At 51.7% G+C, this 24,420-nt stretch overlaps 8 protein-coding genes across 8 annotated transcripts; 3 read left to right on the top strand and 5 right to left on the bottom strand.

Annotated features, from left to right (window-relative positions):
- Positions 1-1,176: 1,176 nt before the first annotated feature.
- On the top strand, positions 1,177-3,792 carry COCMIDRAFT_3457 (uncharacterized protein; the record flags this gene model as incomplete). Its single annotated transcript, XM_007687631.1, has 4 exons — positions 1,177-2,187; positions 2,237-2,352; positions 2,399-3,181; positions 3,243-3,792. The coding sequence occupies 4 exons, from the start codon at positions 1,177-1,179 to the stop codon at positions 3,790-3,792; spliced, it is 2,460 nt and encodes an 819-aa protein (XP_007685821.1).
- A 134-nt stretch (positions 3,793-3,926) lies between these two features.
- COCMIDRAFT_89624 (uncharacterized protein) lies at positions 3,927-4,624 on the bottom strand (the record flags this gene model as incomplete). Its single annotated transcript, XM_007687703.1, has 2 exons — positions 3,927-4,525; positions 4,582-4,624. 2 exons carry the CDS (start codon positions 4,622-4,624, stop codon positions 3,927-3,929), a joined length of 642 nt encoding a protein of 213 aa, XP_007685893.1.
- A 304-nt stretch (positions 4,625-4,928) lies between these two features.
- Positions 4,929-7,439, top strand: COCMIDRAFT_24528 (uncharacterized protein; the record flags this gene model as incomplete). Its single annotated transcript, XM_007687646.1, has 1 exon — positions 4,929-7,439. The coding sequence occupies one exon, from the start codon at positions 4,929-4,931 to the stop codon at positions 7,437-7,439; it is 2,511 nt and encodes an 836-aa protein (XP_007685836.1).
- Positions 7,440-9,495: 2,056 nt separating this feature from the next.
- On the top strand, positions 9,496-12,067 carry COCMIDRAFT_89656 (uncharacterized protein; the record flags this gene model as incomplete). The annotated part of the gene is made up of 2 exons (XM_007687702.1): positions 9,496-9,781; positions 9,831-12,067. 2 exons carry the CDS (start codon positions 9,496-9,498, stop codon positions 12,065-12,067), a joined length of 2,523 nt encoding a protein of 840 aa, XP_007685892.1.
- A 1,034-nt stretch (positions 12,068-13,101) lies between these two features.
- Positions 13,102-14,052, bottom strand: COCMIDRAFT_89534 (uncharacterized protein; the record flags this gene model as incomplete). Its single annotated transcript, XM_007687701.1, has 1 exon — positions 13,102-14,052. One exon carries the CDS (start codon positions 14,050-14,052, stop codon positions 13,102-13,104), a length of 951 nt encoding a protein of 316 aa, XP_007685891.1.
- An 861-nt stretch (positions 14,053-14,913) lies between these two features.
- COCMIDRAFT_3452 (uncharacterized protein) lies at positions 14,914-16,363 on the bottom strand (the record flags this gene model as incomplete). Its single annotated transcript, XM_007687630.1, has 3 exons — positions 14,914-15,081; positions 15,141-15,912; positions 15,990-16,363. The coding sequence occupies 3 exons, from the start codon at positions 16,361-16,363 to the stop codon at positions 14,914-14,916; spliced, it is 1,314 nt and encodes a 437-aa protein (XP_007685820.1).
- Positions 16,364-16,982: 619 nt separating this feature from the next.
- On the bottom strand, positions 16,983-20,129 carry COCMIDRAFT_89683 (uncharacterized protein; the record flags this gene model as incomplete). The annotated part of the gene is made up of 6 exons (XM_007687700.1): positions 16,983-17,213; positions 17,266-17,820; positions 17,875-19,284; positions 19,337-19,645; positions 19,703-19,932; positions 19,988-20,129. 6 exons carry the CDS (start codon positions 20,127-20,129, stop codon positions 16,983-16,985), a joined length of 2,877 nt encoding a protein of 958 aa, XP_007685890.1.
- Positions 20,130-21,389: 1,260 nt separating this feature from the next.
- On the bottom strand, positions 21,390-24,290 carry COCMIDRAFT_89714 (uncharacterized protein; the record flags this gene model as incomplete). The annotated part of the gene is made up of 3 exons (XM_007687699.1): positions 21,390-21,896; positions 21,950-23,958; positions 24,218-24,290. 3 exons carry the CDS (start codon positions 24,288-24,290, stop codon positions 21,390-21,392), a joined length of 2,589 nt encoding a protein of 862 aa, XP_007685889.1.
- Positions 24,291-24,420: the final 130 nt, after the last annotated feature.

The raw sequence follows: 24,420 nt of genomic DNA, 5'->3' as shown, positions 1-24,420 counted from the left end.
GCATCCAGCATCCAGATTGTGCGCTTCAATATTGTCATTATAGGCACAATCTTCAGCACCCAAAATTATTATCTGGTCAACGGAGTAGAGAGTATAGGGACCGCAACAGAAGCGGGGGTACTCTGGTATAAAGCTGAGATGGTTGCAAGAGAGGCGATGGCTCAATCGTTCACAGTCGCTTTATCAAGAACGGGCAGCCAAGTTGATCACCGTCTATCCTAGATTCTCGCATCGTCCACACATCTAGCTCTAGCTATTGCCGGGCCTAGGTAGGCGCCCGTACGATATACTCAATTATCATCATCATTCAGGCCGAGCTACCACAGCTGAACTTGTACTAGGGACCTATAATTTTCAAATTTCTAAACACAATATAGTCATTCTCTCATTTCAACGATTCTTTTAACGCAAACTCTATGCGATTTCAGTCAACATCATGCTTGGTACACGCGCGACACATTCAAACACAGTAGCAGACCGAGATGGCGGAAGAGCTGCGGCGGTGAGCAAGGAACCGCATAGGCACCCCGGCCTTCAAACGGATCTTGCACGCTATCTTTTGGCATACAATTTGTTGGAAGGCCTGTTGTGTCTGAGTTCATCTTTCATGTGGTCACTGTCGCCTCTACTTCTATGTGCCTCTGTATCCCTTGCCCAAATAGGGATGTACATCAGAGTGCACTTGTAGTTGAATATATATATATATATATATCCGACTTAATGCTGTTTCAAACGTTGAATAGTATAGTAAGCCACGCGTAATGTGCGGTATTTGATGATCGGTTTCGCTGGCGAGAAGGATGAATTGTTAAGAGCCTCGCGACGAAGGTGAGGCTTGAGACCCTGAATTGAGGATGCGCTGAAGCACGGATGTACGTAGTGGCTTGTGCAGCTACACCACCTTCCGCAATCGCCCAATAACATTCCGACTGCTACAATGCACGCATCCTATTCTATGCGTAGCGAAGAACGATAAGCAAAAGATAGAGTAAAAAAAGGAACAAAAGAGGCTGGTTTTTGTCTTACCCTCTTCCGACTGGTCGTACACTCCCTGGCGCAACGTGTGCAACAGCAGATCGCGAGGGGGCATTGATGCGGACTCCGACCGAACCATATGCCTGGCCTTTCTCCTTCTCTGGAATCTAGTACGCACGCCAGCCTGTAGTGTCCGGAATCATGGATTCGGCGCTGACGCTCAATGCAGCTGAATACGATCCCATCGACCATCTCAACGCCATCTTCTCCCACCCCGCCACGCTCGCCTCCGTCTCGGCCACGTCGGAAGCCCTTCGCAGCTACCAAGATGATCTTGACGAGGATATCGCAGCCGTTATCGCGTCGCAGTCCAGCTCAGATGCAGACAGCGTGCACCGCATACAGTCGGCAAAGGCTGAGCTGGCCGACCTCTTCAAGAGGATCGAGAGCGTCAGGGAGCGGGCCATGCAGACAGAGCAGACCATCACCGAGATGACTGCGGACATAAAACGCTTGGATAGTACAAAGAAGAACTTGACCCTCTCCATGACGGCCTTGAAGCGGCTGCAGATGTTGACGACGGCATACGAGCAACTGCGTAGTCTGAGCAAGTCACGGCAGTATAGAGAGTGCGCCCAGCTGCTACAGGCAGTTCTACAACTCGTGGCCCACTTCAAGAGTTACCGTTCAATAGACCAGATTGCTACCCTGAGTCGCAATGTGGCGGACGTGCAGGGCGAGTTGCTGGAGCAGGTCTGCGAAGATTTTGAGGTGACATTCGCCAAGGGGGAAACGGCTCAGCGAAAGGCCATGTTGGCAGAAGCTTGCCTCGTCATCGATGCGCTCGGTGAGCATGCGCGGACACGGCTTATCAACTGGTACTGCAATACGCAGCTTCGCGAGTACCGGCAGGTCTTCCGCGGTAATGACGAAGCTGGCTCCTTGGATAACATCGGACGGCGATACAGTTGGTTTAATCGAATGATGAAGACTTATGATGTCGAGCATGCCTCCATCTTCCCAGCCTATTGGCGCGTAAACGAGATGCTGGCCAACTCGTTTTGTGAAGGGACCCGTGAAGATTTCAAGTCCATACTGCAAAAATCAGTGCGAAGAGGCGACGCTCAAAGTCTGGACGTCACACTCCTTCTTTCGTGTCTCCAGGAAACGCTTGATTTCGAACAAGGCTTGGAACGGCGGTTCTCTAACGAGGTTTGTCTGAAGTGTACAAAGTCGAGTCACGTATACTGATATCGCACAGTCTCGTTCTTCCGTGGACACCATGGCTTCCAAGGAAGAACGACCGCATGGCTTCAGCCAAGCCATCTCTGAGGCTTTTGAGCCTTACATGAGCCTCTGGGTAGAGTCTCAAGACAAGTATGTGCGGTATCAATGGCTTAAAAGTATATTTCTAACAATTCAGACAACTCGCAGTCTTGATACCCAAGTATCGACAGCAGCCTTTGCGGAATTCCGAAGAGGAGTTCTCACCTCAGGCAGTCATACCGTCATCGACCGAGTTGTTCCATTTCTACCGAATGACTCTGGCACAGTGTGCTAAACTCTCCACTGGAACAAGGCTGCAGGAGTTGTCTGCCACTTTTGCCAAATACCTGGACCAGTACGGGCAAAAGGTACTCTACTATTTCCTCAGTGAGAAGTCGGGTGCCCAGGGACCGTCTATTGAAGATGCTGTTCTCATCCTCAACACTGCGGACTACTGCTACGTCACTTGCAACCAGCTGGAAGAGAAAATAAAAGGCCGTATAGATGAAGAGTTTCGAGAAAAGGTCGATCTACAGAGCCAGGCTGATGCTTTCATGGGCATTGCCAGTGCGACGGTACGCATGCTGGTCCGAAAGGTTGAGATTGCATGTGAGCCTAGCTGGCGTGAGATGCGCAATACGCCCTGGGCAAAACTTGAGAGTGTTGGTGACCAGAGCACGTATGTCGCCGAACTGCTGCGCAATGTCAAGGAGAGGTCTGGTGAGATTCTTAAATACCTCCACAAACAACAGTATGCGCGAGCGTTCAGTGACAACCTAGTCGACCTGATGGCATCTGCATACATTGCCAACATTGTGCAATGCAAGCCGATTTCTGAGGTCGGAGCAGAGCAGATGCTGCTGGACTCATACGTTTTGAAGCAGGGGCTCACGGAGATACCCACCCTCAACGATGAGCCAGGTACGGCGCCACCGGCAAGGTATATTCTTCATCAATCTTATCATGTAGTGCTATTGCAGACCACTAACACACGAACCTAGTTTTATCAAACGTGTTAATCAATCAACATCAAAGATTGATCCTCTCCTCAAGACGCTGCAAGTCCGTCCCTCACCACCCGAAGCTCTCGTACAAGCCTACCTCATTCACATTGCCGACAAATCCGACACAAACTTCCGCAAGGTGCTGGAGCTCAAGGGGATTCGCAAAGCCGAGCAAACTCAACTCTTGGACCTCTTTGCTGCTTTCCGCGCGTCGCCTAACCACGCAAATCTAGTGCAGAGCTCGCCCTTCCTTACTCCCTTGTTAGTTCAGAACAATACGGGTGTGGGAAGCGGAGCGGGAAGCGTCATGGGTACGCCGAGTCTCAGTGGAGGTCGGTTCGATGCAGCAGGGCTCGGGAATATGCTTGTCAATGCTGCAAGAGACGGGGTGGATCGGTTTGGCAGCCCTGCGCCTGGGCAGCAACAGAGTGGCAGTAGTGGGACTGATGGCGGGGCGAATCTGGAGAGTAATCTGAAGAATATTGGCAAGTTTTTCAGGAGGGATGTTGGGTTTAGAGGGTTTGGACGAAGCGAAGATGCACGGTAGATGTGGCTGTTGAAGACGCAGTATGGAAAGATGATCATGGTGGTGAAATGCACATGTTGCTTTGAATATCTAAGGTATCATAGTCTGCCGTTGCTTGTCTTTCATCGTTCATAGCAAGAGGACATGAGTCCCGTTTAGAAAGCCGGTATGAAGTTCAAATGCAGCCCCGGCGATTCGTCGTCATCCTGGTCCTCCTCACCCTCCTGGTCTCTCGCAAAGACGCCTCGACTCGCAATAGTGCCCTCGCCATCACTAATTACTACCGCCTCCCTCCTCCTCCGGCGCACGTCTCGCTCAGAGGCGCCTACCCCGCCAACCTGCGCCCGACTCTCCATCAAACGCCAACCACCTCTCGGTATACGCGGTGCAAGCGACGAATCCCTCCACACACCCATGTCACACAGCAAGTTGAATGCCAACTGTGCGCGATGTACCACCTCCTGATCCTTACTATACAAGTCCTTAATCAATAGATCCTTTGCCGTCTTAGACGCATAGAAGCGCGTGCAGAGGATCTTAGTGGCTGAAGCACGAATATCGTTGTTGTGGCTTGTGGCGAGGGTCAGCAGCGAAGACGTCTTGATTGCGTCTTCCTGGTGTGTGGGCGAGCGCGGACTCGAGGGGATGGCGTGGTGTTGCGAGGGCACGTTTTGTGGGTTATGGATCGCGGTTAGAGCGCGCATATTCTGTAGACCTTTGGAGACTTGTTGAACGGCTATGAAGGTGAAGACGCCTGAGGGATCGGGTCAGTTTGGGGGTATGCGTAATGGAGGGACGGGGAGGGTGTACCTAGGCCGAGCCAGAGCCAGTGGTCGGGGATGTTGGGTGCCATTTCTATGGAGGTTTTTTCATGATTTGGGGTGTGTAGGGTGGAGGGTTGGAGACATAACGGCGTAGTGCTACTGTGTAGTTCCACGCGTGCGAGCGATGATGTCGGGAGTGGTGCGGCGGGCGGACGTGGATGTGGGGGAGACCAGTCGCGCTAAGGCGAGGACCCATGTCGAACTTTTGGCCCGCTGAAATAATTTCATGCTACCGCCCATCTCGTGTCGCCTGCGACCTCTGCCTCTTTTGCAGCGCCCGCGGCCACTACCTGAACAGGGCTTTGCCAGTCTTGATACACAAACACCGGGAAAATGCCGCCTTCGCAATTGAAGCGGCTGAAAAGCTCGCTGCGCGAACAGGGCATCACTGGTCCGCAAAAGTCGAAGAAGCAGAAGAAGTCGCAATCAAAAAACGCCGAACACCACCAACGAAGAGCCTCTGCGCTCGCATCGATCCGCGAATCTTTCAATCCCTTCGAGTTCAAGCACCTTGCGCGCCCACACAAGCATGAGTATGTCTCTGCGCAGGCGGAAAATGCGCCTAAGAAGATTCTGGGCAGGCCTGGCGTCACAAAGAGCCAGGGCGAGGAAGCCCGTAGGAAGTCACTGTTGCCAGAGATGCACCGCAAGAACAAAGTTGGAGGTATTCTCGACAGGCGAATAGGAGAAGATGACCCGGCAATGAGTCTGGATGATAAGATGATGGCGCGCTTTGAACGGGAGCAGCAGCGCAAGAGGAGCGGCAATGTGTTTGATCTCGAGGATGACGCTGACGAGGTTGAGCTTACGCACGGAGGTCAATCGCTACGTTTTGATGACGAGATTGGCGAGGAAGATTACGATGCGGCTAGTATTGCTGGGTCGAGCGATGACGAGGATGGTTTCCTAAAGAAGAAGAGACGAAGAGACGATGTGGATGGCGAGGTAGACGATAATGCCCCTGCAGAGGAGCAGCCAGAGAGGAAGAAGAGCAAGCAGGAGGTCATGAAGGAGGTCATAGCCAAGTCAAAGCAGCACAAGTACGAGCGTCAGGCACAAAAAGAAGACGATGACGAACTGAGAGATGAGCTCGACAAGGATCTTAACGATGTTCTGACTGCGTTGCGAGGACACATCAACAAGAAGCCAGAACCTGAAGCACCTAAAGGCTCGCAGCTCAACGACTTTGGAATGAATGCCGATCGCGCGGCACTCCTTGCTGGAACTACACAACAGGATAAGGATAGGGAGTACGATACCAGGGTGCGCCAATTGCTGCAGGACCAGCGTGCCAAGCCAACGGAACGGACAAAGACAGAGGAGGAAAAGGCCAAGGAGGAGGCTGACCGACTGAAGGAGCTCGAGCAAAAGCGCATGAAGAGGATGCGTGGAGAGGAGATCAGCGATGATGAGGAGCCACGCAAGAACGGCGCTGATGAATCGGAGGAAGACGAGGATGAGGACAGTCTTCTGGACGACGCTGCCGAATTTGGATTGAAAGTTCCCGGTCAGCTCCGACCAGAGGGTGTGGAAGACGAGGATGATTTCATCATGGACGAGGACCTCGTCGCTACCGATTCTGAAGCTGACATTTCCGACGAAGAATCTGACGCTGGCTCCGCTATCGACGATACTATGGCCATGGATGACGAAGATGCTGATTTCCTCAAGGACGTCATGCCAGAGCGCAAAGAGCAACCAAAGGCTGTCAACGGTGTGCTTACTCTGAGTGCTGAGCCTTCATCAAAGCTGGCATTCACATACGCATGCCCTCGGTCACACGAGGAGTTGTTGAAGGTCTTCAAGGGAGTTGCCCATAACGACACTTCGACTGTGATCCAAAGGATACGTGCACTTTACCATGCCGGTCTCCATGCGGACAACAAGAACAAGCTTGCTGATTTTGCTTGCGCACTCATTGACCATGTCTCGTACCTTGCGAACGAGACTCCAGCCGCTCCATTAGTAGTCATTGAGTCCATCATTCGACATATCCATTCCATGTCACGCTCATACCCTGTTCAAATTGCGACCAAGTTCCGACAACACTTGAAGCAATTGCAGATCTCGAATGATCCTACGCCTGGCGATCTCGCCATCCTATCAGCGATAGGATCCATCTTTCCTACCTCTGATCACTTCCATCAAGTCGTTACGCCAGCTGTCACTCTAATGGCGCGCTGGATGGGTCTTACCTCACCAGCCTCAACCAAAGACGTTGCTACTGGCGCTTTTATCGGCGCACAATGTCTCCATTACCAAAGGTTATCAAAGCGATACATTCCCGAGTTCGTCCGCTACACTGGTCTCTGTCTGGCCTCAGAGCACGCTACACCAGCACTTCTCACGGCACACGGCAAGAATGTCATCACAGCCGCCGAACTCTGGACCACTTCAGCCTCATTCATCGAAATTTTTACACCCCTTCTTGGCCCCCTCAAGATAGCTAAGCAAACTTCCACCCTACAAAACCTACAAGCCCGCATCTCCCTCGCACGTTCTAAACGGCGTCCTCTCCTTCTCCACAACCACCGACCCCTCCCCATCAAATCCAACATTCCCAAATTCGAAGAATCCTTCGATCCCAACCGCCACTACGACCCCGACAAGGAGCGCTCAGATGCCAAGAAACTTCAGAAGGAGTACAAGCGTGAAAGGAAAGGTGCGATGCGTGAGCTGCGCAAGGATGCCAATTTCATTGCGAGAGAGAGCCTCAAGGAGAAGAAGGAGAAGGATCGCGCGTATGAGACTAAGTATAAGAGGCTTGTGGCGGAGATTCAGGGTGAGGAGGGGAGAGAGAAGAATGCGTACGAGAGGGAGAAGAAGGCGAGGAAGAGGGGTTAGGTTTGAAATAGGTTCGTACAGGGAAAAAACCATACATGGCGTATGGAACTGTGTTTCAGGCTTGGAGTGTTTGCCTGTATCGTTTTTTGTTACCAAATATAAGGCTACAGTCCTGTTTCTGCTATTGCATCCAGGTGTGCAGATGGTATCACGTGATGTTATGTTCAGAAACAGCCTCGCCAAGTTCGTATACATCAAGAAGAGTTCTAGGGATCATTGCATACGTGTTATGCTGCCCCGCTAAAAGTCTATGCGCAACATGAGGGAATCAGTGGTTCCGGCGATTTCCCCCCGAGGTTTCTGTGGGGAAAGTGGAAAGACATCCATCTTCTTCCAGGCATTGTGAGCTAGGCAGCGGAAAGGCCCCATAATTAGAGCAGAGATTGCCCGCTTGCAGATCTATTCGCCCCGACGACGCGGAGTTCGGGACTATGGACTTGTTTGAGATTGCCATGCCCTGGTTTTTTTCGTGGTTTCTTGACAAGAAGAGATAAAATGGGTGTGAAGAGAACATGTACTCCACCTGCGTGGACTAGGGCATGTCTTCGGTCGTCATCCTGGAACTATGGACCAAAGGAAGGGGCCATGTGATGCTCAGCCGAGGCACGTATACTCAACACACCAACAGTGGAATGCAAATGAAGGATCAAAATGCCATTATGTTGGCACGAAGTTGTCTGGACATTAGCAGTATGCACCCCGTGTGTCTCTCTGCCCTGAAAAAAGGCACCCCCACATTCAACTGAGTCCGTGCGTCTCAGGTCACAAGCAAAGTCCCCCACGGGCGGCTGCCATTCATTCCAATCCTCCGAAGAAACCTTAATTGAACGCATAAACTTACGCACTCTTCGTACATGCTAGACATAGCTCCAGTATACCATAATAGTACATATTGTTCCTGACAGCCTTTACCCTGGAATAGATGTGAGTTCCCGTTGGGACTTCAAGCGCCGTCTCAACGATGCCGTGGTACCGACTTCGCACACGATGTGACGTCAGCTGGAATCTTGCAACAACATGAACGCCATGCTGGGCAAAGAGCACGCTCGAGATGAAGATCACCATCCTGACGATTTCGGGCTACTTTTGCGTCATTATCGAGTCCAGTCTGTTCCATAGCATCTAGCAGCCCTGCGCCATGGAGCAGGCCTCATACTACATCCGCGGAAAAACAGACGGCTTGAAGACACGGTAGTCAATGCTTTGAAATTTTTAGTTTGCCATAGCGTACAAGCTCTGGTACACGGTTTACTATGCAAATAAGCTTCTTTGGCAACGCTCCCACGCTGAAGTCGACATCTCTGCTCCCGAGCACGCAATACGGGCCCCATCCGCTTTTATTGGGTACTAGTGCGAGCCAGGTCCAACTATCACATCCTTCACCCACCATCCCTGCCGTCTCGCCCGCACACCCTTGCGGACCTGACCCATATCGAAGCTGGAAATGCGGCGAAAGGCGTCACTGTTGCTTACGACCTGTGGCCACATGGTCGGCATGTTCAGCCATGCTGTCACTTGTCTCAAATTTTCACCCACGCCGGCTTTGCGCAAAGACATTGCTCTCCCAGCCTCATCTGCTTCCGGTCCTCGGAGTGCCTTCATTGCCCTTGCATCCCGTAGACTGAGTATTTGCCGGTCGCGCAATTCGACAAGCTCCACTACTATTTACACATTTGGATAGCTTATTTGGGGGTCAAAGCGATCACGCAATCAGCCCAGCAACTAAAGTAATATCGAGACGCTGCCACGGTCTCGGTCCTACTCGCACCCACCATCTTCGGACGCCATCTACGTTGACAAGCAGCCCTTGAGAAGCTTCGCTTCCGCTGCGGCATTTGGGATTAGCACCAAATCATTACCATCCCATACTTCCCACCTCCCCCCGCTGTCTTAAGAAGACAAGCTTCCGACTAGCCTTCGACATATTCTTGTCGCACCTGTTTGAACCCTTCTTGGTCTTGTCCAACTCCCTGGTACTGGATATCAAGCACTTGGCATTCCAAGGCTGACCCGGTACACCAATCCACGTTCACGTTGGAGTAACGTCCAATCAACGATGGCTTCGACAGCCAACAAGGTTGGCCAAGGCCTGGCAAAGGTCTTGGGTATCGATCTCCATTACCGGAACGAGACCGGCTCGGACCGTGTCACACGAGGCGAGAGTGTGTTTACCGTCGACTCTGCCGACGTCTATGTCGAGGAAGAGCCAACAGCGCGGGAATGGCTTCAGGAGGTTATTCCCAGCGCTCGGGAATTCAGCGAATATGTGTATAGCTTATTCCCTTTTGTTCATTGGATAACTCGCTACAATATGCAGTGGTTAATCGGAGATCTTGTTGCTGGTATGTCAATACGCAGGATTCCTACAGTCGCGATGCTTACATGTTCTAGGTATCACCGTTGGTGCGGTTGTCGTGCCCCAGGGCATGGCCTACGCAAAGCTCGCTGAGCTCCCCGTCGAGTTCGGACTGTATTCCTCCTTCATGGGCGTACTCATCTACTGGTTCTTCGCTACCTCCAAGGATATTACCATCGGGCCTGTCGCTGTCCTTTCTACAGTGACGGGCGGAGTTTTGCTATCGGCAGAAGAGAAATTGGCTGGCCAAAACATCTCACGAGACATGATCGCATCTGCATTGGCCATTATTGCCGGATCAATTGTCCTCTTTCTCGGCCTCATAAGGCTAGGCTGGATTGTCGACCTCATTTCTCTACCTGCAATCTCAGCTTTCATGACTGGTTCTGCCATCAGCATTGCTGCTGGACAGTTCCCAACCATGATGGGAATCAAAGGTTTCTCTACGAGGGAGGCCACATACAAAGTCATTATCAACTCGCTGAAGCATCTTGGACGCACTGATCTCAACGCATCCTTCGGTCTAACATGTCTCTTCCTCTTGTATGCTATCCGATTCGCCTGTGGCCAGCTTGCAAAACGTTTCCCAGCAAAGGCTAGGCTGTTCTTCTTTTTGAACACGCTCCGCACTGTGTTTGTCATTCTGCTGTACATTCTGTTCAGCTATCTGGTGAACCGGTCGCACAGGGCTAACGGAACCAAGCCCATTATTTCCACGCTAGGAAACGTTCCCCGAGGTTTCCAACACGCTCGCGTACCAAAGGTTACAATTCCGATCATCAAGTCTTTTGCCACGGAACTACCATCCACAGTTATTGTGCTTCTCATTGAGCACATCTCCATCGCCAAGTCATTTGGCAGAGTGAACAACTACGTTATAAACCCTTCGCAAGAGCTGGTGGCTATAGGCGTATCCAACTGCCTAGGTCCCTTTCTTGGAGCTTACCCTGCAACCGGCTCTTTCTCCCGTACCGCTATCAAGTCCAAGGCTGGAGTCCGCACACCTTTCGCAGGTGTGATTACCGCTGTGGTAGTGTTGCTCGCCATCTACGCCCTTCCGGCCATGTTCTGGTACATCCCGAACGCATCACTGGCAGCAGTGATCATTCATGCTGTACTCGACTTGATCACACCACCGAACACAGTGTATCAGTTCTGGAGAATCTCTCCACTTGAAGTACTTATCTTCTTCATTGGCGTGATAGTTACCATTTTCTCCAGTATCGAAAATGGCATCTATGTCACTGTGTCTGTATCTGCTGGCATGTTCGCTTTCCGTCTATTCAAAGCCAGGGGACGCTTCATGGGACGAGCCAAGATTCACTCTGTCGTTGGTGACCACATTCTTGACCCGACGGATGACGACAAGAGATCACCCAATTCAAGACAGAAGCCGGTTGAGGGAGAGCATTCCATCCGCGAAGTCTTCCTTCCCATCGACCACAAGGATGGGTCCAACCCTACCATCGAATTGGAAGACCCGTACCCGGGCATCTTCATCTACCGGTTTAGCGAAGGCTTCAACTATCCCAATGCAAACCACTATCTCGATCAACTCACTGACACCATATTCGCCAAGACCCGCCGTACCAACCAGTCAACCTACGGCAGACTAGGCGACCGTCCATGGAACGACCCTGGCCCACGACGCGGCAAAGATACTGCCGTGGAAGACAACCGGCCAACCCTCAAAGCCATCATTCTCGACTTCTCCTCGGTCAACAACGTCGACCTCACCGCAATCCAAAACCTAATCGACGTCCGCAACCAACTCGACAAGTACGCTGCCCCCGACACAGTCGACTGGCACTTCTGCAACATCAACAACCGTTGGACCAAGCGGTCCCTCGCCGCCGCAGGCTTCGGGTACTACACCCCCGACCTTCCCGAAGATGGCGTCACCCACCGCTGGAAACCCATCTTCAGCGTCGCCGAGATCGGCGGCTCAGACTCTGCCGCCGCACAAGCTGAAGCACGTCAGAACCTGCTTGCTCAACGCACATTATCCCAGATCCGTACTCAAGACGTTGAAGCCGCACACGGCGGCGGTAGTGGCGGTGCCCGAGCAGCAGATATCTCCGACTCTGCTACCTCGGAAACTGGTAGCTTTAACAAGCAGCTTGAGGATAGCAAGGCATATGAAGTTGGTCAGGGGCCAAGGCAGAGAGGACGCATAGCGGTGGTGCAGGGACTGAATAGGCCGCTGTTCCATGTGGATGTTACGGCTGCGCTTAATAGTGCGTTGGCTAATGCGCAGAGGAAGAGTCATTAGAGCGCGTTCCTTTTATTTTTCGGTTATCAGTGTAACGAATAAGACCTTTTTTTCTTCTTCTAATTCTTCGAAAAAATGGTGTGGTTTTTTGGGCAGAGCATATGAGATGAATATATTATATGATTGGCTCGGCTTAGGGGCCTAGAGCGAGATTTCTTGTCTGTTTTGGGTGTTTTTTTGTGTATCGTTTTTGCTGTATGTGTGAAGACATGGCATGTATGAGGCACTACCTTATAAGTCGCCGAGCGCATCACGGCAGAAACCAGTGCAATGTCAAAAAGAAGAAAAGATTTGCTCTATCATACATATGATATTTTCATTTCTCCTCCTTCGACCTCCCTCCTTGTCCCTGCCTAGCCCCCCCCCCCCCCCTGAATTTCTCTTCATCCCAGAATGATTATTCCTGCATTCCAATTCGCAATACCCTGCCTCCCGCGCCCGCTTGCTTGACAACTTTTTTTTACTCAAATGAAAACAGAAAACTGAAGGAAACGCCATGCTATGCTCTGAGCTCTGCTGAGCGTATGTGCCGTTCAGACCGAGGGTACAAGAAGATAGGTTGTTAGAGAGGAAAAATAGCGCTCTGCGCTTTCATAGTGGATGGGTGTGTATTGAGGATAGACGAGACGATATCTAATAGTAGAGACGTCGTTGGTGTCTTTTGTGGGCGTAGTGGAGGATGTGGGTGATGTTGTGTGTATGTGCTGAGTAAGAAGTCGAAACTCCATAGTATGTTTGTGTGTCGTGGTGAGGAGGGCCATGTGTGCTGAAAGACTACCAGTATATGTGTTGATCAGAGGAGGACTGGATTTTCGAGTTCGCGTGGTTTGGTGTTGATTTGGCGATAACGTAGTAAGGACCCTCCTCTTTTTTCTTGGTTCCTGGTCATCATATACAGGCAGTCGTTCTTGTAATGTTTACCACACGCGCTATCGGACGAGCTCTATCCCACTTAAACCTCTCGAGCGGAGCACATAATCATGTCTCCAGGAGAAGCATGCGTAGATGGCATTATGCTTTTGAGTAGACGATCCTTAGTTGTAAGCCTCCGGTGGTAGAGAATCGCGACTTTGAGCGAATAGAGCACCTGCTTGCTCGAGGTTCCACTGGCCCGCTTCCAGGCACTGAATTGCATAGTCGCGTGTGAGGTTGGTTTCGTGTTGAACGTAGAGAATCATTTCTTCTTTTCTCTGCTGCTCTGGATCCATTGCTGCGGCTGCGGGTACTGGGGTGTTGGATTGAGGTATTTGCTGTGGCTGTGCGTTTGCCCCTGGCGCTGCACCGGGGCGCACTTGTTTGCCGTTCAGGATCTTGAGTTTGGGGAACCACGAGATGATCTCATCTTCCCAGTTTGACGAGGGAAATGAGTCGATGATGAGATGTTCGACGTTTCTGAAACGGCCTTTCCATGGCTTGAGCGCGTCCAGCGTCGCAAAAGCGTTGTTACTCAAGTCAAGGTTCTGAATGTGGCGAAAGTGATTGCAGAGTTGGTAGACAGCGTGCGTATTTTGAAGATTATTGCCAGACATTGTAACGCTGTGAATCGCTTGCTCTTTCGCTTCCTGTGTCTCGAGGATGGCGTCGCAAACAATCATAAGGGCAGGGAAAAACTTCTTTTGAGCTCCTTCTGTAGCGAACATTCCGGATTGGAGAATTTCCTGATCGCTGGCAATGGCGGAGAGATTGAGCAGCTTGTTGGTTGCATCGTAACGGCGCCCGAGAAAACCTTCCATAAGTGGGTAGGATGGGTTTGACTTGACTTTTTCGATGTCAATAGGCGGCTCTCGTGGGCGGTTGTCGTATTGAAAGTGATTTTGGCCTCCTCTAAAACCTCTCCCACGTCCTCTGCCTCGACCTCGTCCACGCGAGGAGTCACCATCAACCATCATCTGATCGCCATCGTTGTTCTGTGGTGTAAAAGAGGCACTCCAGTTGCCACGCCCACGGCCGCGGCCACGTCCTCGTCCTCGGGGCTGATCGTTCATGGCTGTTGAAATGATTCCAGTAGGTTTGAGCGAGTGTGAGAGAGATGTGGAGGTGTGTAAGCAAGTTGGCTGAGGATGGAACCGTATATAAAGGCTGACTGGCCGTGCGTCGCCAAGCCACGATGTCATCCTACGACACCTCTCATTGGTCAACGCCAATGACTCTTCCGACGTCGAATGACACTTTGTTACTACCACATCTTCACTCTTTCTTATTCTTCACTGCCAATGTGTGATATGTGATATTGGATATGTAGTCTTCATCTAATCTTTGTAATTCTGGAAGGCTCAATCGTCAAAGCTACGATGCGCACTTTATATCGCTGCCTTCTTTCAGAGACAATTAGTAGCAGCCTAGACATGTCTACGCCAATCAGATCAATAATCTAATTACAAACAATGACGCGAAACCACCGATTATTCGTTTCACTGTTGAAGCAAATTACCCAGCGTGAAGTCTCACATTCCATAGCTGTTGTCTTTCTGCGTTTGAATCGTAGGCAGCTCTGCAGTCGCCACTGTGCCACAGCCGCAAACGGCAATGTCCTGTAAGCGAACGGAGATTTTTTTATTTCCCAGATTCCACAAGAGATGCATATTGATACGTAGAATTCTTATCTGATTGGCTAACCTAAATAATACACATGTTGTTCGTTCCCTGAACCAGGAAATATCTATCCTCCTACACCTCTGCCCTGCCCACATCTAGCCCCCCACCCCCAGACTTCATCTCAGTCTACAAATCTAACTCGCTTTAGACCAGCAATGCAAACGCCAAAACTCCACACAAAGATCCCTACATGGGTGCAGCAAGACATGACCTCTGTCTTGCACTTCTCATGGTTTTACGATAGGTTATGACTACTGGGAATGAATCTTCTTGATCCTGTTCACACCCTCGTATAGGGCGCGGTCAACAGCAGCAGCGACAGTAAGCGTACCGCCAATCACAGCACAAAGGCCGACAAGAAAGCCAGAGAAGGTCTTTTCACGGACTTCGCGGTTGATGACTTTCATGGGTGAGATATCCTATTCAGGGGTTAGCAGCCATGTCTTACCTGTATATTGAAAAACAAGGTATGACTTACATAAGAGAAGAAGACACCTGGAATGCCACCACGAGCGTGAACCCTTTCCTTATGTCCATCCTGTTCGTCATTGCCACCCTTTAGGTTTCGCTTATGACTCGTTACAGAGTACTGGTGCGTCTCGATGCTACCCTTGTGCGAAGCATCGATGGTAGAGCCGAGGAGTTCATCATGCTTGGTGAGGCGAGGAGCAGCGTCCTCCCAACCAAGGGGCAGATAAGCTGTCGAAACAACCTTGATAAAGTACATAAAGTTAAAGGCCTTTTCATCAGTGTGTTGCTCGGTGTCGTCGAGGGGGTTGACGTGGTGGTTCGACCAGCTACCAGGGCCGGAACCTCGGTGCTTATCCTGCATGCCCTGAATAACTACGTCGCTCAGCTGGGGACCGAACCGAAGCTGGTGGATCTTGTGCGTGAAAGTATGCGCATATTCGTCTTTAAAGTAGTTTTCCAGATCATGCACGTGCATGTTGCCGTTGGAGAACGACTTTCCGGGAGCAATATGGAAGTTTCCAACGACCTTGTTGACACGGATGCTACCTTCAAGACGGCATCCTTCCTGGCGCTGCTCGTCAAGATGCTCTGCGTAGTGCTCCCGCTCACATTGTTCGACACCCTCTCCGCGACCAAAAGACCATGATATGGAAGCATAGGCGTCACGCACTTCGTCGCATGTGTTGCAGCAACCGGGCTTCTTCGCGTTGGCAGGGGGAGGTGCGCCAAAACATTCACCGCAGTAATCAGGGGCAAGGTGGGAGGCTTCATCAGCATGCCTAGAAGCGTGGTCAGTATGTTTTGCCCCTCTCTGCATGTAGCCCCACTTCAGATGTAGAACCCCAAGTATACTTACAGATCTAGGGCCTTGATTTCAATGGTCTTGCTACCCTCTCTCTCTGGGCCCAATCGAACCTTGTTGATACCGTGTGTTACACCCATCTGTAGTTCTCCAGAGACATCCATGACATCTAGCGTAATCAGTTCGCATGGTACCCGCGGAAACGATATGTTCAACGCGATTTCCATGCGCTCGCCTCGTCCCTTGTCCACGACTAATTCGGGCCTAACAGTCACTCTCCTATAGTCGGCCCATTCGCCCCACGTTAACCAGAAGATGACCAACAGGCTCACAATTGTGACAATTCCTCCGGAGGTTGTACGAACGCGCGCATCTTCGACCGTTTTGGTAAAGGCGTCTAGCCTCGTGAATCGCGATTTGGCAGGCATGATGGTGGGTTACCACTGCAGGATAGTATTTACTGTAAATGTTCCGGATAATGAATCCAAGGTCGAGGTTGCGACACCCTCAGAGAGAAAGCAAGACAACAGCCGAGGTGGTGGGGTGAAAGGGTCCTACTCAGCGTCGTCTTAGTATCCAGGGAGTAGCCGTGCGTTAAACAAACGGTTGGCTGAGTTGACTGGAGGATGCAAGGGCAATTGACGTTGCCGGGTGATTTGGGAAAAAGGGAACAAGAACGAAGATCAGCACTGCCTGTGCCTGAGTCGCCAGATCATTGTACAGAAAAGAGAAAAGGGTAAGCAATTCAACGCGTGGACGTTGCGACACTTCGGCTGGCACTAAAGGACAGCTATGCGACTGATCGCTAGCTCCGCGCGGTGCAGCCGCGCTAACGTGCATTGGGCAGGCCCGTTCCTAGATTAAGTGGCGGTGCACTGCGCCATCATTCGAGTGAGCATCGAGTCCGTGTGCAGCGATGAGGACATGTGTTCATTGTTTCATTAAGTATATTTCTCACAGAATAAAATTCTATATAGTAATGGCATGCGGAAGGACAGGGAGAGACTAACGATTATCCACATGTCTCCGGACAAAGTTGTAATCAGCTTAGGAAGCAAGCACGCTTCGAAGCATGCTGTTGAAACTATCGTTGAGCTTGTATAGCTCTTCGATATGCGGCTTCTCGGGCTCACCTGCCTTCCTACGTAACCGGTCCGCGGCTTTGGCTCTACTCTTGCGCTCAGCTTCAATCGGGTCTGCAACATCTGCATCGTCCATGTCTTCTGAATCGGTTGAATCGCTGCCGTTGTCATCAAGTTCCAGATCTTGGAGATCCATCTGCAATATATTAGTACGTAATCGTAGGTTTCATGGGTTGGTGAGAACAAACCGCGTTGAGGCCAAAGTCGCTAGACTTGAAGCCAGCAATACCGCCAATCAGTGGATCAGGCTCGTCCCCGCTCGCCATCTTCTGTCTCGTCTTGTCCGAGTGCCACTTCTTCCTAGCCATTTGCCACTTGATCAAACTATTGATCTCACTAATTGCCTTTTCCTTGTCGATCAAGTTCGAGTCTATAGCGCCCCGGAAGAGTGCATTCATGTCGAGCTTACCACCACTTCCAGGGCCATGGCGCAAGAAGTCCAAGATGCCCTCCAGCCAGCCCATAAGTTGGTCAAAAAGACCATTGTCGTGTTTGTGCACTTCGTGAACAAACTTGTAGAAATTATCCTCATGACGGGCGCACAAATCGATAAACGCTTGAACGGTTTGGTTGGGGTCTGCTGAGACTTCCTGCCGTTGACATGCTTCAATCGTCTTGATGGTATCGTCGGCGAAAAGGGCAAAGTCGGTAATACTGTTGTAGACGTTCGCAGACTTGTAGACGCGAACCAAGGGTTCGTAGAAGATGGTGAACAAGTCCCGGAATAGTTGCAGTGTTGTCGGCTATGATTCATCAGTCATTGTTGTTGTTATAATATTAGCTTTAGGTAAGCTTACCTCCTCGATGATTTGAAGCATCATAAGCTTATCTCTTTGACGTAGACAGAGCTTCAGATATTGCTTGAGGTGAGCGAAGAGCTCTGCACCTGAGCGCATTTCTTTTTCGACCTGATCGGTCGCGTTAGTTGATGTGCTGGTAGTACTTCGCCGGCTAGCTGTTCGACTAAGCCGTCTCGATCTCACATTTTCGACTGCGTTGTTCCAGGCAACATAAGCATTGAATACCTTCTCGACTTGCTGCGGGCTCAGCTCTGGTTCGAAGTACTCTGATCGCAGTATCGTGACCACAACATCCACATTCTCGCTCGCAGCCTCCTGACGAATAGCTTCCTTTACACCCTCATCAGCTTGCACGTATGCCTTGATCTTGTTGCAAAGCACCTCGTCCTTGATCCTTGTTGATGCGAGGATAGTGATGGTCTTTTGCACAGAGTTAACGCCATCGTTGATAGCCATGCCAAATATGCGCTGCAAAAGCGATCGAGCGCCAAAGGGCTGTGCAAGGAAAAGATCCAAAACTCCGCTCATGACGGCTGCCGGGTTGGCAATTCTGATGACGTTTTTTAGGACGCCGTATGGTACTAAAGAATGTATGCGTTTCGCCTGGGCAAAAAGCTCCGGGGAGTTGTCTTCTGCCAGAAACAAGTGGTAGAGAGTAGCAGCAACCTCTATCCGTAGCCACTCGGCAAACTTTTGATACTCCGGTTTAAGTTCCCTGATAGTGTTTTTAACCCTGATCTCTTGAAACAGATGAGAAAGTCCATTGCTCTCTACTATCTCTCTTCTGAACTTCTCCATGTGGATGTCAAGCTCTGCAGCTCGTTGTCGTGCGACTTCGTAAAATTGCCTTTGCTCTTCTGTGCGCCTTCGGTCCATTTCTTCTCGTCTTTGAATGTCCTCCATTTCTTCTTCGTTGATTTCTATAGGGTCGCGTGTGAGAAATTCAGCCATAGCATTTGAGTGTGCAATTCGCTCATTGTGCAAGAATGATCGCAAGAACGCACGAAGGGAAACACGCTGCTCTTCTCGGTACAGTTTGCGAGGAGGTTTGTATCCAGAGAACTCTCCTGAAGGTCGTGGTGAACGCTTCCCTAGTGAGGTTTGAGATGCATTTTTCTTGTGTCCGCCACCAAAAATGTAGCTCCTAAGACCACCACCCCCGCTGCTGCTCTCATTGGATTCGATAGGAGGCGGTCCTTGAGTAGATTCCGAGGAGATGGAGCTGACTTCGTCGTCATCGGCATTTGATTGTAGGATTCCATCTTTAGCATTCTTGCGGGGTAGCGGGGCGAGAACCTTGCCAGGTAGCTCAAGACGTATCCGCTTGTGTAACTGAACGAAATCGGCATATCGACGACCAATATAGATATCTTGACCATGTCCTTGTCTGACACGTATAATGTACTCCTAGAGTTTTTTTACGTTAGACTTGTGCCGTTGTGCGTGGACATTGACTTACCGCATGTGTGTGGTACCGAAGGTGTCTCTTCACTGATGTTGTTCTGACACCCGCAACGTTTACATCCCAGCCATTAATGGAATGACCGCTTGGTGCATTCATTGTGAGGCCCTTTTCGTCGGCTTGTCGGTCGACGATTTCCATTTCTGCAAAGCGAATCCTCTCTTCGTAGCCCGACGCGGTCGGAATACCGGAGACCATCATGAGCTCGACCAGCTTCTCGGCCTTGAGCGCCAGTTTCCTCCGTTTGGTCTCCTCGAGACGGTCCTCTGAGGACGAAATGTCTTTGCTCGCGAACGATTCCAGAAACTACGGTGGCACTGTTGTCAGCTCCCTGTCCACCCGTTCTGGCCTCGTGCAACGTACAACTTGAAGTTTGTCCTGCCAGAACTCCTTCTCCTTGGCTTTGTCCAAGAAGGGGAAATTTCGCACATGGTTGACAAAAATGTAGCGGAGGAGGGGCAGTTCAGAATCTTCGGGCGCAACTTCGCCTGCATCAGAGTGAAAGGGCGCGCCAAAGCGCCTCAGAGCCGTAGGAGAGGAGAGCTCGGCGATTTCGTACTTTGTTTGCCGAGAGATGAGTTCACGCTTGAGGTCTGCAAGTTTGTTTAGTGGCTTCGGGTATCATGTGCCTGGAAGAGGAGATCGTACAGTGCTCCTGCTTGCCGGTCAAGATGGAACCCTCAGGCGGTACGGACACGACGGAAAATTTGGAGTAGCTGGTGTCATTGCGGACAGGATGGGCTGGGCGGTCCGGCTCAGTGAGGTGGCTTGCGGTAGTCTGGGGACTCATGGTGATGGGCTGGGCAACACCGTTGAGCTGAATGGCAGGTGGGGGGTTGGAATGGGTGGGCATGCCTGAATTAATAGTACCACCACTCACTGTAGGGGTAAGGCCGACCCGGGCTAAGGAGCTACGACGCGAGCAAAGGGCGACGCGGTATAAAAATGCGCATGCAAAAGGGCAGCCTGAAGCGATCTGGCGGGGGGGGGGATCGACGCGTGTTTATGACGCCCGGAATAGCACGTCGCTGTGCTTGTGGCTGCGTCTGAGGCTGGTGCAAGTGTGGAGATGTGGGCACAGCAACGGAGGCCAGCAAGCAGAATGGGGCCTGCACCGCCTGCACCGCCTGCACCGCCTGCACCGCCTGCACCGCCCGTTGTTGGCCTCGAAAAGGGCGTGACGGAAGAGCAGCGAAGGTCGGCGGTGCACTCACCTGTGGCTGAGTGACGCAATCCCCGCCCACCATCCCGGTTACGTATGGGCCCGTCAGGATCCACGACGCTGCTCTAGGATGGCACGGCATCTCTGCGCCTTGGCCGCGTGCACAACTTCATTTCGCTGCTCCCCCATTGTCCGTCTTGTCCTGTCCTGCCCTGCCCTGCTTATCTTACTTACAGCACGATGGATTCCCCTTGCCCCTGCTGACGCTGCATAGGGGGCGTCTTCGTCTTGTCACCATGTACGCCTGGCCGGCCCGAGGCTGATCTGACTGGCTTCCACCATCTCATCAATCACAACCGCCGCATCGCTTAGCCTGCCAAAAGCTCCCCCTTGGCGGCGAGGATAGCCTGTGCATGCAACAAAAAAACGATATTGCACATGTCCTGGCCATTGGCCCAGTCATTGCATCTGGCTCGGTTCCTGGCGGGTGTTGGCTCCACCCCATGGCTGATGCCCAACCTGGTCACATTGCGGCTTTCTTCGTACTTTTAGTGCTCATATGACGATGCCCCCTGAAAACTTGCTGACCTACAATGACTCTGCACTTGCCAGCCGGTTGTTGTTGCTATCAATCTGGATTTGGGCTTATTTTACCTAGAACGTACATACACAATCATCCCCCCATGGGCCTAAACAAGCCCAGACCACAGTCAATGATGAAACATTCTCAAGACACCGCCCAGTACCTATCCTTCCCGAGCAAACTATCAAGGCAATCTGGGGAAGCCTTCAATCAGGGATAACAAAAAAAGCAGCCTTGTCAACGCCGACCCTGTTATCATCTTACACCGTGACCGTGGCTGCAGGGACCCACACCAATTACAGAGCTTAGTAATTGAGCTCTCCGCCGCCTCCTCCGCCAACCGCATCTAGATCCTCGTAACTCTTAATAGATCGGCCTTGCACAGACTGTACAGGTCCAGGTCCACCTTCGCCGTAGCGTTGGGGTCCTGGCCGAGTACCGCGTGGAGGTGTCAGACGACCGCCATTAACAGCCGGCCGACTACGTCCATCACGAGCTTGTCGGTCGTAGGGTCCTGTACGGTTATTGAAGCGATGGCCGCCCCGTCGCATAGGTCCTGCGCGATCATCATGAGTAGCAGCAGGGTCCCAGGTGCCGCCCATGGCAGGATTGAACATGCCGCCCATGTGCATTCCATTCTGCATTCCATTGCCTCCCGCCATCGCCATGCTCATGTTGGCCAGGTTGAATCCTCGCGGAGTTCCAGTCGCTTGAACATGGTTACCCATTGGGAAATGGCCATTGCTGTTTGCATCACTGCGCGACGGCGCAATGTGTGCAGGATCCAGAACATAGCTGTTCACAAGGCGCAGCTGTATCAGAATTAGCAAAACTTGACCGTCAACCAATCCATGCATGTACTTACATCCTTCTGTAGTTGCTCAAGCCACTCAGGGTGACGCTTCTCAATGTGCTTGCGCCAGAAATGCTCGCCCTTGAATAGCTTGGTGCACTCTGGAACTTTGCATCGCCACTTGGACTCGTCTTCTTGCTTCACATATCGAGTAAGCTCGTCCTCTATCGCTTCATCCAGCGGCTTACCGCCCAGCTTGCGAATGTCAACGTTTTCAGGCTCGAGCAGCTGAAGGAGTTTTTCTTCATATGTCTTGACCCAGTTGAAAGCTCGCTGCAGTTGCTGTTGGTTCTTGGTGCTCAAACGCATAGGCTTGCGCTCTTGTACTGGACTTCCACTCTCTCCGTTCTCAGCGTCGCCTGAAGCTTCTTGTTTCCTGTAAGGGAACGCTTCTCCGGAAGCTGTGGCCTTTGCCGTCGCCTTTGCCGCTGTAGTAAGACTAGCACGTGGCCGACGAAGATGTCCTCCCGCGCACTTGCGAATCAACTCATGGACAGAGTCGCTCTCAAAAACGCAGAAGAAGCAGAAGTTGTACACCCGGCGCAGGTATTCAATGAGCAGATCCAGCTTCTTCTTCTTGACCAGGAGCTCCTCGTCATCAACTTCGTCGTCAAAGGTGCCCTCGTCATCCTCCATTGTTTCATCTTCACCTTCTTCCAACTCTTCTGGATCTCGCTCCTTCTTCATGGGGGCTGGTGCATTTGCTGGAGGCTGGAGCCAGCCCTTTTCGCGTAGGTCCTCGACCCGCTGCTCGATTTTGCTAACGCCGTCAACATTCGAGAATTGCTCCTCGTGGCCGGCCTTGAGTTCAGAATCGAGCTTCCTGACCAGTCGCTCGGCAAGTTCGAGATCACGCTCGATTCTCTCAGGCGCAGAGAAGAGATCCCAGAGTGCTTTCTTGCGTGGAGCGGCAGGTGGCTCGTGGATACCAACATGGCAGGTGAAGTTGCCCCTGACCTCATCATTGACTGTTTTTCCGTTGAGCGCTTCGAGAGCCTTGTGTGCAGTACTCTGTGTCCCCTGAGTAACCTCAGGCTTCACGTCCATGGCGCCTTCCTCGTCATCAACGTCGCGTCCGTCACCACGATCGTCAATGATCATTGGCTGCTCGTCGCTTGGATTGAGAATGACCCAGCCGATGCGGTGGCACTTCTTAAGGGGGTTTGGATCGCTCATGCTGAGCCACTTGAACCCACCAGGGCCCTCTCCCAAATGCTCCTTGCAAAACTCCTCGACCTTCTCGCGGTTGACGGTTGGCGCAATTGTTTTGATGAGCAGCGTTGGTTGGAAAGCGGTCTCGTCGCGAATCTCGCCGCCTTTGCATGGGAGAAGGTCGCCCACGCCTAAGACCTCATTAGCAGCAGTTGTTTCTCCTTCTTCCTTCTCAACAATGCCGCCAGCTCCGTTTGAGTCATTCTTGTAGATACCCTCAAGTGTGAACTCATCAAAGTAACCATCGTCAATCTGGCGCTCCCAGTCCTCGTAGATACCATGGCGGTACTGGCGAAGCTTCTCCTTGAATGCCAAGTCGTACTCTGGGTCATATCGCTCCTTGAACCATTCTTCATTCTTGTGCTTCTCAACGAACGTCTTGGCCATCTGCACCTGTAGCTTTTCCTTGTACTCGTTATAGGCTGCTTGGATCTGCTCACGTTCTTTGCCGCGCTCCTCACGGGCTTCGCGCTCGCCTTTGAGACCGGGCTTACGACCACCATTCTTGGCGCGTTCTTTCTCCTCTTTCATGAGTTGCTCAACACGCCACCACTCGGCGAAGTAGTTGAATCCAACCTGGTATTCAAGATGCATGGGATTCGGGACAGGGTTCGTCGTGAACGTCGGTGCGAAGTTGTCTTGACCAGGCACATATCGGTCAATGCCAGCCTGTACTGGCGGAGGAGAGGAACGGCGGCGATTTCCATCACGTCGGGGTCCATCGTAATCGCGGGCACGATCGGGTTGGTACCGGTCGATGTTCTGAGGGGACCGCGACCGCCGCCTGCCAGTTCTGCGGTCTCCAGAGCCTTTAGAATGCATGTTAGCTAAATTTCTATGAGATAGTGCACAAGCTTCCTGGGCTTGGGAGATGGGTCAACGCGACGCTCAAGGCGACGGGCTCTATAGTAGCGGCTGCACGTCTTCGGATAGCGCAATCAGGCTAAAACTTGTAGTGCGTGACGATCGCGTTCGAAGACAAACGCGCAATGAGAGTAGCGATGTGCAGATCCGCGATACGATAACCGAGATATGTGCGCTGACCCCAAGCAGGAATCCAGAACTTACCTGGTGAGCGACGCCTGTATGAGTCGGCTGGCGGTCTGGCCTCCTCGTGAGTGGCACTGCCAATTGTCAGCATTGCTCGTCGCGCAACGGGTCAAGTATGAGCCTACGTATACGAATCCATTATTGCTGATGCTTAGATTTGGGGTGCTTCGTGGAGCGACGGGTGTCTAGAATCCTTGGGGAAGAATAGGTGTTCAGGCAGT

Source organism: Bipolaris oryzae (genome assembly GCF_000523455.1).
Source record: "Bipolaris oryzae ATCC 44560 unplaced genomic scaffold scaffold_32, whole genome shotgun sequence".
NCBI lineage: Eukaryota > Fungi > Ascomycota > Dothideomycetes > Pleosporales > Pleosporaceae > Bipolaris > Bipolaris oryzae.
Note: the sequence above shows the minus strand (reverse complement) of the source record. Positions and strands in the feature narration are given on the sequence as shown.